The 17,207-nt window shown below is 46.5% G+C and overlaps 1 protein-coding gene across 3 annotated transcripts in view; it reads right to left on the minus strand.

Annotated features, from left to right (window-relative positions):
- Positions 1-16,111, minus strand: part of ONECUT2 (one cut homeobox 2) — a 78,534-nt gene extending 62,423 nt beyond the window's left edge. The window contains exon 1 of one of the 3 annotated variants that reach the window (XM_069746032.1): positions 14,738-16,048. In XM_069746032.1, the coding sequence (XP_069602133.1) occupies positions 14,738-15,842 (1,105 nt within the window). In that variant the 5' untranslated portion in view covers positions 15,843-16,048. Of the gene's footprint in view, positions 1-14,737 lie in introns of all 3 variants that reach the window. The other 2 variants (XM_069746033.1, XM_069746034.1) reach the window with 2 other exon arrangements.
- Between the last annotated feature and the right edge of the window lie 1,096 nt (positions 16,112-17,207).

The following is a 17,207-nucleotide window of genomic DNA, read 5'->3' on the forward strand; positions in this document are numbered from 1 at the left end:
AACTCCAAGTAAATCAAACTTCTGTGAAATCAAACTGTCCACTTAGGAAGCAACACAGATTGACAATTTCACATGCTGTTGTACAAATGGAATAGACAACAGATGGAAATTATTGGCAATTATCAAGACACACACAATAAAGGAATTGTTCTGCAGGTGGGGACCACAGATCACATCTCAGTACCAATGCTTTCTGGCTGATGTTTTGGTCAATTTTGAATGTTGGTTGTGCTTTCATACTCGTGGTAGCATGAGACGGACTCTACAACCCACACAAGTGGCTCAGGTAGTGCAGCTCATCCAGGATGGCACATCAATGCGAGCTGTGGCAAGAAGGTTTGCTGTGTCTGTCAGCGTAGTGTCCAGAGGCTGGAGGTGCTACCAGGAGACGGGCCAATACACCAGGAGAAGTGGATGGGTCTGTAGGAGGGCAACAACCCAGCAGCAGGACCGCTATCTCAGCCTTTGTGCAAGGAGGAACAGGAGGAGCACTGCCAGAGCCCTGAAAAATTACCTCCAGCAGGCCACAAATGTGCATGTGTCTGCACAAACGGTTAGAAACCGACTCCATGAGGATGGTCTGAGTGCCCGACATCCACAGATGGGGGTTGTGCTCATAGCCCAACACCGTTGAGGACGCTTGGCATTTGCCACACAACTCCAGGATTGGCAAATTCGACACTGGCGCCCTGTGCTCTTCACAGATGAAAGCAGGTTCACACTGAGCACATGTGACAGACGTGACATAGTCTGGAGACACAGTGGAGCGATCTGCTGCCTGCAACATCCTTCAGCATAACCGCTTTGGCAGTGGGTCAGTAATGGTGTGGGGTGGCATTTCTTTGGAGGGCCGCACCGCCCTCCATGTGCTCGCCAGAGGTAGCCTGACTGCCATTAGGTACCATGATGAGATCCCCTTGTGAGACCATATGCTGGTGCGGTTGGCCCTGGGTTCCTCCTAATGCAGGACAATGCCAGACCTCATGTGGCTGGAGTGTGTCACCAGTTCCTGTAATATGAAGGCATTGAAACTATGGACTGGCCCGCCCGTTCCCCAGACCTCAATCCGATTGAGCACACCTGGAACATCATGTCTCGCACCATCCACCAACGTCACGTTGCACCACAGACTGTCCAGGAGTTGGCGGATGCTTTAGTTCAGGTCTCGGAGGAGATCCCTCAGGAGAACATCCGCCACCTCATCAGGAGCATGCCCAGGGGTTGTAAGGAGATCATACAGGCACGTGAAGGCCACACACAATACTGAGCATCATTTCCTTGTCTTGAGGCATTTCCATTGAAGATGGATCAGCCTGTAATTGGATTTTCCACTTTGATTTTGAGTGGGATTCCAACTCCAGATCTCCATTGGTTAATACATTTGATTTCCATTGATGATTTTTGTGTGATTTTGTTGTCAGCACATTCAACTTTGTACAGAACAAAGTATTTAATGAGAATATTTCATTCATTCATAGCCAAGATGTGTTATTTAAGTGTTCCCTTATTTTTTTGAGCAGTGTATATTACATACAGATAGAAGAAAAGCCAGCAATTCATCTGCCGTGCATTGTAAAATCACTGCAGGAGCTGACAAGATAGAAGAGATGGTTTGCATACAGTATATACACATAGAATAGATAGATATACAGAGGTCAGTGACATATAATTTTATTACAGAGTGTGTGCAGCTTATTGTACATGTATTTAATTACTAAAAGTTTATTTTTCTAATAAAAATGGTGTGGGTTCCCGCGTAATTTTGTTAGCTAGCAGAGGGAAGGATGATTGCTGGGGGCCGACATTTATAGCCTAGGAAGGGGGTAATGCCCATGAGGTTCCCAGGCTATTAATATCAGCTCACAGCTGTATAATTAGTCTTTAATGACTATTAAAATGGGGGACCCTCCCAAAAAATTATGTGGGGTCCCCCTATAATTAATAGCCAGCAAAGGCTATGCAGACAGCTGCGGGCTGATATTAATAGCCTAGCAAGGGGCCATGGATACTGCCCCCAGGATAAAGCATCAGCTCTCAGCCGCCGCAAAAAAGGCACATCTCTAAGATGTGCCAATTCTGGACCTTAGCCACTTAGCCTCGCTCTTCCAACTTGCCCTGTAGCGGTGGCAAGTTGGGTGATAGTTGTCACCTTTGCATTGCCAGGTGAAATCAAGCCCCGAGGTGGAGAGACGTCAATAAGACGAACCCAGTAATAACCCCATAGTCATATCGTATAAAAACACACACACAGAAAAAAGTCATTTAATTGAAAGAAAGACACAGACTCCTTTAACCCTGGAAGCTTTTTTTGGTTTTGCGTTTTCGTTTTTTGCTCCCCTTCTTCCCAGAGCCATAACTTTTTTATTTTTCTGTCAATATGACTATATGAGGGCTTATTTTTTGCAGGACGAGTTGTACTTTTGCAGGACAGCATTGGTTTTACCATGCTGTGTACTAGAGAACAGGAAAAAAAATTCCAAGTGCGGTGAAATTGCAAAAAAGTGCAATCCCACACTTGTTTTTTGTTTGGCTTTTTTGCTAGGTTCACTAAATGCTAAAACTGACCTGTGATTATGATTTTCCAGGTCATTATGAGTCCATACAACTCAAACATGTCTAGGTTCTTTTTTATCTAAGTGGTAAAAAAAAGGCAAACTTTGCTAAAAAAAAATAAATAAATTTTCCCATACCGGTAGCGTTTCAATTATTCGTGATCTCAGGTTGGGTGAGGGCTTATTTTTTGCGTGCCGAGCTGACATTTTTAATGATACCATTTTGGTGCAGATACGTTCTTTTGATCGCCCGTGGCGACCAAAAAAAACATAATTCTGGCGTTTTTTTTTTCTCGCTACGCCTTTTAGCGATCAGGTTAATCCCTTCTTCTTTATGAAAGAATAAAGTTACATTAAAACTATGCACACCATTGTTTTTCTTGTGAAATTCTCAATGACCCTCTTCCCATTGAAAAAAATAAAGTTGGATCCAAAATGGCCGAATTCAAAATGGCCGTCATGGTCACCACCCATCTTGAAAATGTGCCACAAACAGGAAGTTGATATCACCAACCATTCCCATTTTATTTAAGTGTATCCATATAACTGGCCCACCTTGTATATCGTATATATCTATTATATCTATTCTATTCTAACCTGTCAGTGTAATTTGACTGTATGCAGCACTTGAATTGCCAGCTTTTATTCTATCTATTGCGACAGGGTCACTTTCACAGCGTATGAGGGGAGATATGTGTCACTGCGCATGTTGGCATCAGTGGTATGAAACCAGGATATTTTTTCCTCCAGCACACTAAGTGTTGGCAGGGTTAAGGAAAGCTATAAATGGGCTGGTTTTATGTGAGCACTCATAGAGTGGGAGAGCGAGTACTCACCATATCTCCTCCTGCAGAGCCGACGCCGGCATGTGTGTTAACAGGACCTGGGACGAGGTCACGTTCAGGTGATCATCACATGGTTTTGGTTAAAAAAGCCTGTCTGGAGAGTCAGTGGGGTGTGTGTCTTGGGAGGTACTCCCACGTGGCTCCAGGAGGAGAGGAGGACAGTGCTGGTGTCTTCAGGTTGAAGCCTGCAGAGAAAGGACTCTGTTGAACTTTGTTTGTTTTGTTTTTCCCTTAACCCCTTAAGGACAAAGGGTATTTCCGCTTTTGCGTTTCCATTTTTTGCTCCCTTTGTTCCAACATCCATAACTTTTTTATTTTTTTGGTCAATATGGCCATGTGAGGGCTTGTTTTTTTTGTGGGACGAGTTGTACTTTTGAATGGCACCACTGATTTTACCATATCGCATACTGGAAAACGGGAAAAAAAATCCAAGTGCGGTGAAATTGCCAAAAAAGTGCAATTCCACAATTGTTTTTTGGATTTGTTTTTACCATGTGCACTAAATGCTAAAATTGACCTACCACTATGCTTCGCCAGGTCATTACGAGTTCACAGACACCAAACATGTCCAGGTTCTTTTTTATTTAAGTGGTGAAAAAAAAATCCAAAGTTTATTCATTTATTTTTTTTAAAAGTAATTTTCCAAGACCTCTCCATTTTTCGTGATCTGGGGCTGGGTGATGGCTTATTTTTTGCGTGACGAGCTGACATTTTTAATGATACCATTTTGGTGCATATATATGATCTTTTGATCTCGTTATTGCATTTTAATGCAATGTTGCACAGACCAAAAAAACGTAATTCTGGCGTTTTTATTTTTTTTTCTCGAAATACCATTTACCGAGCGGATTAATTCTTTTTATATATTGATAGATCGGGCGATTTTGAATGCGGGGATACCAAATATGTGTAAGTTTGATTTTTTTTTTTTAATTGTTTTATTTTGAATGGGGCGAAAGGGGGGTGATTTTAACTTTTATTTTTAAAAACATTTTTTTTTTTACTTTCTTCAATAGTCTCCATGGGAGACTAGAAGCTGCGATCATCTGAATGCTTGTGCTACATAGACCAGGGATGCAGCCCTGCTCTATGTAGCAGAAATACACACTTGCTATGAGAGCCGATCGCTGGGCGGCGCTTATAGCTATCCAGCTATGATAATCACAGGGGTCTCCTGCAGACCCCAGGTTGTCATGCCAGCCCATCGGCAACCCGCTATCATGTGACACGGCGCCGATGGGAGGCGTTAATGACGCTCTTCCTGCACGTACATGTTAAATGCTGCTGTCAGAGCTTGACATCGGCATTTGACATGTTAACAGCCATGGGTGAATCACGGTTCCATCCGCGGCTGTTAGGGGCACATGATGGCTGATCAGATCAGTTGTCACGTGCTGGAAAAGGTGCTGGCTCACCTTCGGAGCCCGCATCAAACAGCGTGAGGCATCCAGTGAACGGACACTGCATGTCATTGGATGTTAAGGGGTTAAGCCAGGAAGAATCTGCTTTTGTTTTCTGAACCCTGTCTTGATATATGCTGGCTTTAATAAACCAGCAGGTGTTTCACTATCAAAGTGTTCCTGTGTCTACCTGAAGAAGCAGCTAAGCGTGGCAACTAGTGATGAGCGAGTATGCTCGTTGCTCGGGTTTTCCTGAGCATGCTCGGGTGTCCTCCGAGTATTTTGGCGTGCTCGGAGATTTAGTTTCTGTCGACGCAGCTGCATGATTTGCGGTTGCTGGACAACCTGAATACATGTGGGGATTCCCTAACAAACAGGCATTCCTCACATGTATTCAAGCTGTCTAGCAACCGCAAATCATGCAGCTGCGTCGACAGAAACTAAATCTCCGAGCACGCCAAAATACTCGGAGGACACCTGAGCGTGCTCGGGAAGACACGAGCAACGAGTATACTCACTCATCACTAGTGGCAACCCCTCAGACATGGTGATTTGAGTGCGGGCAGCATTACAGGAACATGTATAGAGTCTGTGGACTACTGCATGTCTTGGGTGAAATCCACCATTCAGAGCGAGACGTCCATCAGCATGGAGGAGCATCTCATCCAGGTACAGAATTTGGCGCAGCAGGAAACGAATAAGCTATTAACACAGCAGCTGCAGCAGCAGCAGCAACAGCAGCACGAGGCGCTAACACGACAAATGGAGCTCCTTGCAGAGGCGGTTCGTGTGAGGCTGGCGATCTCCTAACCATATCCAGGTGATGACTCGTACGCCCGGAAAACGGTAAGACGAGCCATGCAGAAAATGTCTTTGGGGGATGATGTGGAAGCCTTTTTGACTGTTTTTGAGAGGGTGGCTGAACGGGAGAAACTTTCGCCAGAGAAGTGGGCAGATGTGTTGGCACCACATCTGTCGGGGGAACCACTAAAGGCGTATTATGACTTAGCCCTCCAGGATGCCAAAGAATACGTCAAATTAAAAACTGAAATCCTGGCACGCTTGGGGGTAACGATGTCTGTGAGAGCTCAACGAGTGCACCGCTGGGCGTATGCTGGCGACAAACCCCCTCGCTCACAAATGTTCGATTTGTTGCACCTGGTCCAAAAGTGGTTGCAGCCAGAGACTTCCACTCCGTCCCAGATGGTCGAGCGTGTGGTGATGGACAGGTTCATCCACTCCCTTCCCAGGCCATCAATACAGACCTGGGTTGCCCAGGGAGACCTCCAGAATGCAGACGACCTGGTTAGCCTGGTTGAGAGATAACAGGTTGTTGAGTAATCCCTGGGGAAACGAGTCATTGCCACCTCCCCGTACTGGGATACCCAAAGGGGGGCAGGCTCACCACGGAGAGTGGCTAGACTCACAAATGGGGGGCATCCCAATCCTGCTTAGGGGTCCCCTAAGGCTGTTATGAAGGACGTGGTCTGTTGGCGATTTCACAATCCTGGACGCATAGCTGCCCGGTGTCACATGTCCCCTGAACCCATGGACTGCAGCCTAGGCAGGTGCTGCTCCTGTTATGCCTATCCGGCCTGCAGCGTGGACAGTCAACCCGGTGAGGGTCCCCAGTCGTGTGCCGTGTCCGTCAATAGGGTAATGGTTCAGGAACTTTTGGACTCTGGAAGTCTGGTGACCCTAATCTGTGCTACACTGCCCCATCAGTTAATCCCTAACAAATTTGTGGGTGTCCGCTGCATACACGGAGACACCAAGGACTACCCTGTAGCCAAAGTGACCATGGGAACAGACTGTGGTATTAAGTCCCATGAAGTTGGGGTAGTAAAAAACTTGCTACATCCAGTCATTTTGTGGCAGGATTTCTCTCTGTTTTGGAACTTGTAGAAAAAGGGGGCTGTACTGAGTGTCCCGGGCAAAAGCCAGGCCCCTCTGGAGGAGGCTCCGGCAAAATTAAAGATGGGGGAGTTTTCCCTATGTGTCCTTGCAGGAGAAGAAGACGAGACGGGGACAGAGGAGCCCAGCTTCCCTGACTTAGAGGTGCCCGAAGAGAACTCTGGAACTGCTCAACTTCGAGACCTCACATTAAAGGGAGCATTTGATAATGTCACTGTATGTAATGGTGTTGCTCAAGAGCCGGGGGCTGATACCAGGTTCCCTCATTTTGCAGTCAATGGCGATTTGTTGTATCGGGTGAGCACACTGAGGGGGGAGAGATTGTAGAGCAGCTGTTAGTTCCAGGACCCCACTGGCGAAGGGTTTTAGACACGGCCCATTCACATGTTTTGGGGGGACATCTAGGGGTAGAGAAAACTCAGGAGAGAGACTTACAGAGGTTCTATTGGCCAGGGTGTTACCGAGAGATCCTGAATTATTGTAGGTCCTGCCCCACCTGTCAGATAGCTGCTCTTACTTCTCACTTCTGAAGCCCTTTAGTCCCGTTGCCTGTAATAGAAATCCCCTTTGAGAGGATTGCCATGGACCTGGTAGGTCCACTAGTTAATTCTGCATTCTTGTCCATACCTTTGCAAGACTGGTTTAACTAAGGAGATTTTAACGGAACAGGGTACCCTTTTTATGAGTAAAGTGATGCGGGAGCTCTGTTGAGTCCTCCAGATTGCCCAGTTGAGGACCTCGGTCTACCATCCGCAGGCCTGGTGGAGCTCTTCAAAAAGACCTTGAAGGCCATGCTCAAGAGGGTCATTGAGAAGGACAGTCAAGACTGGGACTATCTGCTCCCTTTCCTGCTCTTTTCCATCACAGAAGTCCCTCAAGCTCCTGTACGTCCGACATCCACGAGGGCTCCTGGACATCGGCAAAGAAACCTGGGAGGCCAAGGTCACGCCGGACAGGAGTGTCATTGACCATGTTGCCCAGCTGCATTAGAGGATGGCTCACGTAATGCCCATCGTAAAGGAACATCTTCTCCTGGCACAGGAGGCCCAAGCAAGGGTATACAACCGAGTAGCAAGGCTACGGCAATTCCATCCTGGGTACCATGTGCTAATACTTATCCCCATGGTGGAGAGCAAGTTCCTGGCCAAATGGCAAGGCCCGTACGAGGGCTTGCAAAAGCTCGGGGATGTGAATTACAAGGTGAACCAGCCAAGTTGCAGGAAGCCGCACAAGGTATACCATGTGAACTTGCTCAAACCATGTCAGGACCGAGAACCACTGGAAGCTCCTTGCCTGGGGGCCAACCAGCAGCTAAGGTGGAAGAGGTCATGGTTGGTGAGATGCTAACGCCGATCCAAAAGCAACAATGAGGAGAACTGCTGCAGCAGTACCGCGACCTGTTCTTGGAGTTGCCAGGGCACACACAGGCAGTTGAACACGTGCTAACAGAGCCGCATGTAAGGTTGAACCTTAGGCCTGATGCTGGGGATCCTTATATTTACTAGTAATACCATTTGTTACTAGCGATCCCTGCATTTACTAGTAATATCTCTGTTACTGAGGAACCTTACATTTAATAGTAATGCCTGCTACTGGGGTTACTTACATTTAATAGCAATACCTCCATCATTGAGGGCACTTCTATTTACTAGTAATATCTCCATCACTGGGGATACCTCTATTTACTAGTAATATCTCCATCACTGGGGATACCTCTATTTACTAGTAATACCTCCATCACTGGGGATACTTCTATTTACTAGTAATACCTCCATCACTGGGGATACCTCTATTTACTAGTAATACCTCCATCACTGGGGATACTTCTATTTACTAGTAATACCTCCATCACTGGGGATACCTCTATTTACTAGTAATACCTCCATCACTGGGGATACTTCTATTTACTAGTAATACCTCCATCACTGGGGATACCTCTATTTACTAGTAATATCTCCATCACTGGGGATAACTCTATTTACTAGTAATATCTCCATCACTGGGGATACCTCTATTTACTAGTAATACCTCCATCACTGGGGATACATCTATTTACTAGTAATATCTCCATCACTGGGGATACCTCTATTTACTAGTAATACCTCCATCACTGGGGATACCTCTATTTACTAGTAATATCTCCATCACTGGGGATACCTCTATTTACTAGTAATACCTCCATCACTGGGGATACATCTATTTACTAGTAATATCTCCATCACTGGGGATACCTCTATTTACTAGTAATACCTCCATCACTGGGGATACCTCTATTTACTAGTAATACCTCCATCACTGGGGATACATCTATTTACTAGTAATATCTCCATCACTGGGGATACCTCTATTTACTAGTAATACCTCCATCACTGGGGATACATCTATTTACTAGTAATACCTCCATCACTGGGGATACCTCTATTTACTAGTAATATCTCCATCACTGGGGATACCTCTATTTACTAGTAATACCTCCATCACTGGGGATACATCTATTTACTAGTAATATCTCCATCACTGGGGATACCTCTATTTACTAGTAATACCTCCATCACTGGGGATACCTCTATTTACTAGTAATATCTCCATCACTGGGGATACCTCTATTTACTAGTAATATCTCCATCACTGGGGATACCTCTATTTACTAGTAATATCTCCATCACTGGGGATACCTCTATTTACTAGTAATATCTCCATCACTGGGGATACCTCTATTTACTAGTAATACCTCCATCACTGGGGATACCTCTATTTACTAGTAATATCTCCATCACTGAGGATACCTCTATTTACTAGTAATATCTCCATCACTGAGGATACCTCTATTTACTAGTAATACCTCCATCACTGGGGACACCTCTATTTACTAGTAATATCTCCATCACTGAGGATACCTCTATTTACTAGTAATATCTCCATCACTGGGGATACCTCTATTTACTAGTAATACCTCCATCACTGGGGATACCTCTATTTACTAGTAATATCTCCATCACTGAGGATACCTCTATTTACTAGTAATATCTCCATCACTGAGGATACCTCTATTTACTAGTAATACCTCCATCACTGGGGATACTTCTATTTACTAGTAATACCTCCATCACTGGGGATACCTCTATTTACTAGTAATACCTCCATCACTGGGGACACATCTATTTACTAGTAATATCTCCATCACTGGGGATACCTCTATTTACTAGTAATATCTCCATCACTGGGGATACCTCTATTTACTAGTAATACCTCCATCACTGGGGATACCTCTATTTACTAGTAATACCTCCATCACTGAGGATACCTCTATTTACTAGTAATATCTCCATCACTGGGGACACATCTATTTACTAGTAATACCTCCATCACTGGGGATACCTCTATTTACTAGTAATATCTCCATCACTGGGGATACCTCTATTTACTAGTAATATCTCCATCACTGGGGATACCTCTATTTACTAGTAATATCTCCATCACTGGGGATACCTCTATTTACTAGTAATATCTCCATCACTGGGGATACCTCTATTTACTAGTAATACCTCCATCACTGGGGATACCTCTATTTACTAGTAATATCTCCATCACTGGGGATACCTCTATTTACTAGTAATATCTCCATCACTGAGGATACCTCTATTTACTAGTAATATCTCCATCACTGAGGATACCTCTATTTACTAGTAATATCTCCATCACTGAGGATACCTCTATTTACTAGTAATACCTCCATCACTGGGGACACCTCTATTTACTAGTAATATCTCCATCACTGAGGATACCTCTATTTACTAGTAATATCTCCATCACTGGGGATACCTCTATTTACTAGTAATACCTCCATCACTGGGGATACCTCTATTTACTAGTAATATCTCCATCACTGGGGATACCTCTATTTACTAGTAATATCTCCATCACTGGGGATACCTCTATTTACTAGTAATATCTCCATCACTGAGGATACCTCTATTTACTAGTAATACCTCCATCACTGGGGATACCTCTATTTACTAGTAATATCTCCATCACTGAGGATACCTCTATTTACTAGTAATATCTCCATCACTGAGGATACCTCTATTTACTAGTAATACCTCCATCACTGGGGATACTTCTATTTACTAGTAATACCTCCATCACTGGGGATACCTCTATTTACTAGTAATACCTCCATCACTGGGGATACCTGCATGTACTGGGAATACTACTATTTACAAAGTAATTACTTAACGTACTGCATTTGCTTCGACAAACCAGTAATGCCGGTAATACATACTGTATATTACTAGCATGCTCTGGGGATTCTTTACTAGTGATTCTCCTTGTACTGGATCCCTGTACTACCTCTCCATTCTGGATTCAGTTGCACTTACAAGAAATCCATCCATGAATTGTGGATACTTGTGTTTATTAGTAATATCTCCATGAATTGGGGATACTATTGTTTACTAGGAGTGCCTCTATATTGTGTGCATTTTACTAGTAATATGTCCATGTACTGAGGATAAGTCTGCGTCCTGTGGATGCTTCTGTGAATTGAGGTGAGCTCTGCTGATGGAGGATCACGGTGAGATCTGCTGCTGTTAGAGGATCACGGTGTGCTCTGCTGATAGAGGATCACAGTGTGCTCTGCTGATAGAGGAATACGGTGAGCTCTGCTGATAGAGGATCACGGTGAGCTCTGCCGATAGAGGATCACGGTGTGCTCTGCTGATAGAGGATCACAGTGTGCTCTGCTGATAGAGGATTACGGTGAGCTCTGCTGATAGAGGATCACGGTGAGCTCTGCCGATAGAGGATCACGGTGAGCTCTGCTGATGGAGGATCACAGTGTGCTCTGCTGATAGAGGATTACGGTGAGCTCTGCTGATGGAGGATTACGGTGAGCTCTGCTGATGGAGGATCACAGTGTGCTCTGCTGATAGAGGATCACGGTGAGCTCTGCTGATAGAGGATCACGGTGAGCTCTGCCGATAGAGGATCACGGTGAGCTCTGCTGATGGAGGATCACAGTGTGCTCTGCTGATAGAGGAATACGGTGAGCTCTGCTGATAGAGGATCACGGTGAGCTCTGCTGATGGAGGATCACGGTGATCTCTGCTGATAGAGGATCACAGTGAGCTCTGCTGATGGAGGATCACAGTGAGCTCTGCTGATAGAGGATCACGGTGATCTCTGCTGATAGAGGATCACGGTGAGCTCTGCTGCTGATAGAGGATCACAGTGTGCTCTGCTGATAGAGGATCACGGTGAGCTCTGCTGCTGATGGAGGATCACAGTGTGCTCTGCTGATAGAGGATCACGGTGAGCTCTGCTGATGGAGGATCACGGTGAGCTCTGCTGATGGAGGATCACGGTGAGCTCTGCTGATGGAGGATCACGGTGAGATCTGCTGATGGAGGATCACGGTGAGCTCTGCTGATGGAGGATCACGGTGAGCTCTGCTGATGGAGGATCACGGTGAGCTCTGCTGATGGAGGATCACGGTGAGCTCTGCTGCTGATAGAGGATCACGGTGAGCTCTGCTGCTGATAGAGGATCACGGTGAGCTCTGCTGATGGAGGATCACGGTGAGCTCTGCTGCTGATAGAGGATCACGGTGAGCTCTGCTGATAGAGGATCACGGTGAGGTCTGCCGATAGAGGATTACGGTGAGCTCTGCCGATAGAGGATCACGGTGAGCTCTGCTGATAGAGGATCACGGTGAGCTCTGCTGATAGAGGATTACGGTGAGCTCTGCTGCTGATAGAGGATCACGGTGAGCTCTGCTGCTGATAGAGGATCACGGTGAGCTCTGCTGATAGAGGATTACGGTGAGCTCTGCTGATAGAGGATTACGGTGAGCTCTGCCGATAGAGGATCACGGTGAGGTCTGCCGATAGAGGATCACGGTGAGCTCTGCTGATAGAGGATTACAGTGAGCTCTGCTGCTGATAGAGGATCACGGTGAGCTCTGCTGCTGATAGAGGATCACGGTGAGCTCTGCTGATAGAGGATTACGGTGAGCTCTGCTGATAGAGGATTACGGTGAGCTCTGCTGATAGAGGATCACGGTGAGCTCTGCTGATAGAGGATTACGGTGAGCTCTGCTGATAGAGGATCACGGTGAGCTCTGCTGATGGAGGATCACAGTGTGCTCTGCTGATAGAGGATCACGGTGATCTCTGCTGATAGAGGATCACGGTGAGCTCTGCTGCTGATAGAGGATCACGGTGAGCTCTGCTGATAGAGGATCACGGTGAGCTCTGCTGCTGATAGAGGATCACGGTGAGCTCTGCTGCTGATAGAGGATCACGGTGAGCTCTGCTGATGGAGGATCACGGTGAGATCTGCTGACACATGAACTATGTCTATACTCTCTATACTGTGGACATTTACATTTGCTAGTAGTGTGGACACTGCCATGAATTAGGGATATGTCTACATATTGGGGATAAATCTATAAACAAGCAGCTGTTATTTTATCAGCAGCAGTTTGCAACCGATGATTAATATCACTAGCAGATAACAAGCCCCTATACTGTGGCGACTCTATACGTGACCTGCATGCAGCCAGGACTCTTCTCCTTGTCTAGCAGAAGCCTCCTCTTCTTCTTTTTTTTTACAGGCTTGTAATTAAGTGGAAAAGGACAAACACTGAGTTTAATTGTCAAGTGCAGAGCTGGAGAATGCCAGCCACAAGTATATTACAGACAAGAGGACCGCAGCCAGCCGTGCATGTTCTAGCCTTGTATAAAGGTCATTATTACATGCAGGACTGTGACATATCAGCTGCACCTAGGAATTACTGAATCCGGAGTGTCTGAAGCCGACTGCAGCTAAAAATATCTCATTGATCCGGTGTATTTTTATTTAATCAATAACCAATGATTATCATTATACAGAAGGCAGACAGCTCTGAGGGGTTATAGGCACGCACGAGGACGTGGAGGAGATAGTGTCTATGAATACTTTGCTGCAATCTTCTTTATGGGATTATGACATTGTCTATGGATGTCACAGTGCATTGTTCAGTAGTCGCTGTGCATTGTTCTATACCGCTCTTTTGTTCCCCAACGGAAGCCATGCAGAATGCAAACTAACACTTAGAACATGCGCTAGCACATATAAATCTATATAACAGTCTCCCTATACCAAACTAACATATAGATTACCCTGTCCAAAACCACGCATGTTCAGTGCTTGGAGTAGAAATGTTTCCATTGCAGAACAATCCTTATAAAATATTATTTCTTCCAACAGCACAACGCATAGTAAATATCTTTATCTGCTTTGTATATTTTTATTTTTTTTTATTTTTACACAACAGTCCAGAACAATAGACGGATGCAGTTCACCCACTGGCCACTAGAGGGTGCAGAAACAAAATACACACACAATTCACATGAACAATGTTAAGGGGGAAGAAGGGGGGGGGGGGAGCTAAAAATCAGTTGAAAGCCCAGAGATGTATTTTTTTTCTCTCCCTATTCCAGGTGTCTTTAGACCTCAGTGTAACAAGACCATAACAAGCAAATAAGGTGCTGAATGATGAGAACATAAATATACCAAGTGAGGTAGTTGTTCCTTTATCCCTGTGTATTATAAACCTGCAAAACTTGGGAGACCAAATGCTGCTTGGCTAAGTGCATAAATTCTACTCTGCATCACACATGCTGCAGCTTTTCCTGCAAAGCTATTCTATAGGCTTATATGGCATGAATTGCACATTTCAGTCAATGGATTTAATGAGACCATTTGCCCACTTTGCAAGCATGAGTGTAGTCATTGGGGACCCACTCTAGAACAGGGGTCCCCAACTCCAGTCCTCAAGGCCCACCAACATGTCATGTTTTCAGGATTTCCTTAGTCTTGCCCAGGTAATAATTGCATCACCTGTGCAATGCAAACGAAATCCTGAAAACATGACCTGTTGGTGGGCCTTGAGGACTGGAGTTGGGGACCCCTGCTCTAGAAGGCCTGGTGTCTGCAGTGGGCAGAGTGGTAGTGAAGGTAGGGGCACTGCATCTTTACTACTCACCTGCAAGCCTGAGAGCTGACATCCTCTGGAACTCAGGCTCCTGCAGCCATTTCCACATTCTTCTAAAAGTCTCCCTCCCAGATTTCAGTTTACTCCAAGGTTTAGGGTTCCTTAGCAGATCTGATAGGGTGCCCTGTGACCTACACAGAACCCTCTGGGCAAAGATAGCCTGGGGGATGCTGTACCTTTTCAGCTCTGCGGTGATTCTTTGAGCCACTTCTTTGGTATTAATTTCTTCTAATTGTCCAGAGTTACTGAGTTGTGATCCAGAGGAGGAGGGCGGCCTGTCACGGCTGGAGGTCAACACGGGCCCGTGAGATTGAGCGTGGCCGGTGTGGTGCATCCCATTAATGTGGGACATCATGGCAGCGGACGGTGGAGTGCCCAGACCCCTGGAGAGGTGCTGTTCCCCTCTCGCCAGCATGGCGGTGTGGGCATCAAAGTTTGGACTGAGCATTTTCTCATGGCCAGGCGGTCCATAGTTATGGAGACTCTGTTGAGTGTTGTGAATGGACCCCAAACCATTCCCCAGGTGGGTGCCAGTCAAGGGGGACAAGCTTTGGCCCATGCCAGTCATGTCCTTGTAGGGGCTGTACAGGTTGTTCATAGCTGGGATCCCTCTGTCATCTCTCATGAGGGTGAAGCTACCACTGACATTGCCTGATAGCCTCTGATGGTGGTGGTGGTGGTGGTGATGGGGATGGTGGTGAGGGTGATGGAATTTGTCAGACACGGTAGAGATGGGGGGCAAAGGCTGCAGCGGCGTTAAGGTGGTGTAGGTGCTGCTCATGCCCATCCCTGGGGGTGAGGAGTCACAGGGCATACTCATGGCATGGTGCAGAGGAATGGACAGCTCTGGCCGGTAGTCCCCAGCCCCATCCAGGATGGAAGCCATGCTGGAGACCATAGCTGACCTGGAGGATGGAACAGTGAGGTCCTGGTGAAGCCTTCGGTGATGGTGAGGGCTGTGGCTGCTCATCAGATCCTGCTCATGGCTGCTTCCACCATGCAAACTGCCAATACTGTCCATTGTCATCTCTGGGTTCATGCTGCAGGCATCCAGATCTTTGGTTAGGCATCTAAAGGCGTTATAGGCGGTCTTCATTCAGTCCATGGGTGGGTGTGGGTCAGTTTTAAGGCCTCTGGGTTCCTTAGAGGGTGAGTGGGTGTCAGGGTGAGTGGGTGTCAGGGTGCAGTGCTGAGTGCAGGTTGGGGGCAGGGGCAGGAGTGTGGATGCGCCGCTCAGCGAGCTCTATCAGACGGGCCAGTGCTGCTCCTGGCCATGTCCTAGCCCTCTCCTCCTCTTACGTCTTCTGTTTAGGCAGCCGGAGCTGTCCAGAATGGGTTTGCTGAAAGCGCAACCTACCCCCAACTGAGGAGGACACACCGCGCCTTTACGGACAGGCGTCTCCTCCAATCAGCGAGCTCCCAGATGCCTTCCCGGCCAATCAGCTCAGGCGGAGGCGGGGCGCCCCGTTTCAAGGTAGGCTGAGAGGTCTCCACACATTACTCCAGTCTTCTACAAGGGGAAGGAGACAGGGAGGACTATTTAAAGACACAGTGTCCTTTATTTTAATGGAAACCAGTGATTTAAAGGGCAGATCACCTCTACACCATGCTGTCCTTACTGAACTCACACTTCTGTTTGCACAAGAACTTGGGGGCTGGTGAATTTATTAATGATAAATGGTATTGATGATGGTATCACTATATGCTAATATTTAATGTGCATGGCCCCATGTGTATTTATTACAGCCACACATACAACTACAGGCCATGACTATTGTCTGGGCTCCTCCATAATCGCTCATCAGTGGCACAGTGTCACCTTCTCTGCACCCATTGTCTATTGGACTCCAAGTGAAAGAAACAATATGGCAGCGAAGAACCTCATTCACATGGTAAAGCTGTCAGTATGGAGCAGGAGCCGGGAGCGGTGCGGTGCCCCGAGCGGGGGTGAGGGGACAATGGGACCTGCTCCGAGGCCGGCCAGGGACAGCTCGCTGCAGATCGGGGCTGGCTGAGGCTGCGCAGATGTTGCCTTTGTTTAAGGGCAGAGTAATTAAGCAAAGGGTGGACAGAAGTTTGAAAAGCGTGACCTATTTTCTTTTGATCAGCTGTCAAAGGACGAGCAGGGGGTCTCCTTAAGACAGCCCCCTCCGACCACTTCCAGCTGTTCCAGAAAACTTGGGCAGGGAAATAAGGAAACTGCCAAATCTCCAAACCACTGTCAGCCCCCTGCAATCCATTGTGTGGGGGGCACTAATATTGTGTGCAACTATCAACGGCCGCACAACAATGAGAATGGCAGCATCTAAGGTGGAGGAGTGTGGGGGGCTACCTAGAAGGTACAGGGTGGGCTTCCTGCAAATGTCTACACTGCTGCATGCACAGGACAGCCAGGGAATGGACACTGCAGCCATGGCCTCATCTGTCTCTATGTAGCTATATGCATATCTAAGGATCTATG

Source organism: Ranitomeya imitator, chromosome 1, assembly GCF_032444005.1.
Source record: "Ranitomeya imitator isolate aRanImi1 chromosome 1, aRanImi1.pri, whole genome shotgun sequence".
NCBI classification, from domain to species: domain Eukaryota; kingdom Metazoa; phylum Chordata; class Amphibia; order Anura; family Dendrobatidae; genus Ranitomeya; species Ranitomeya imitator.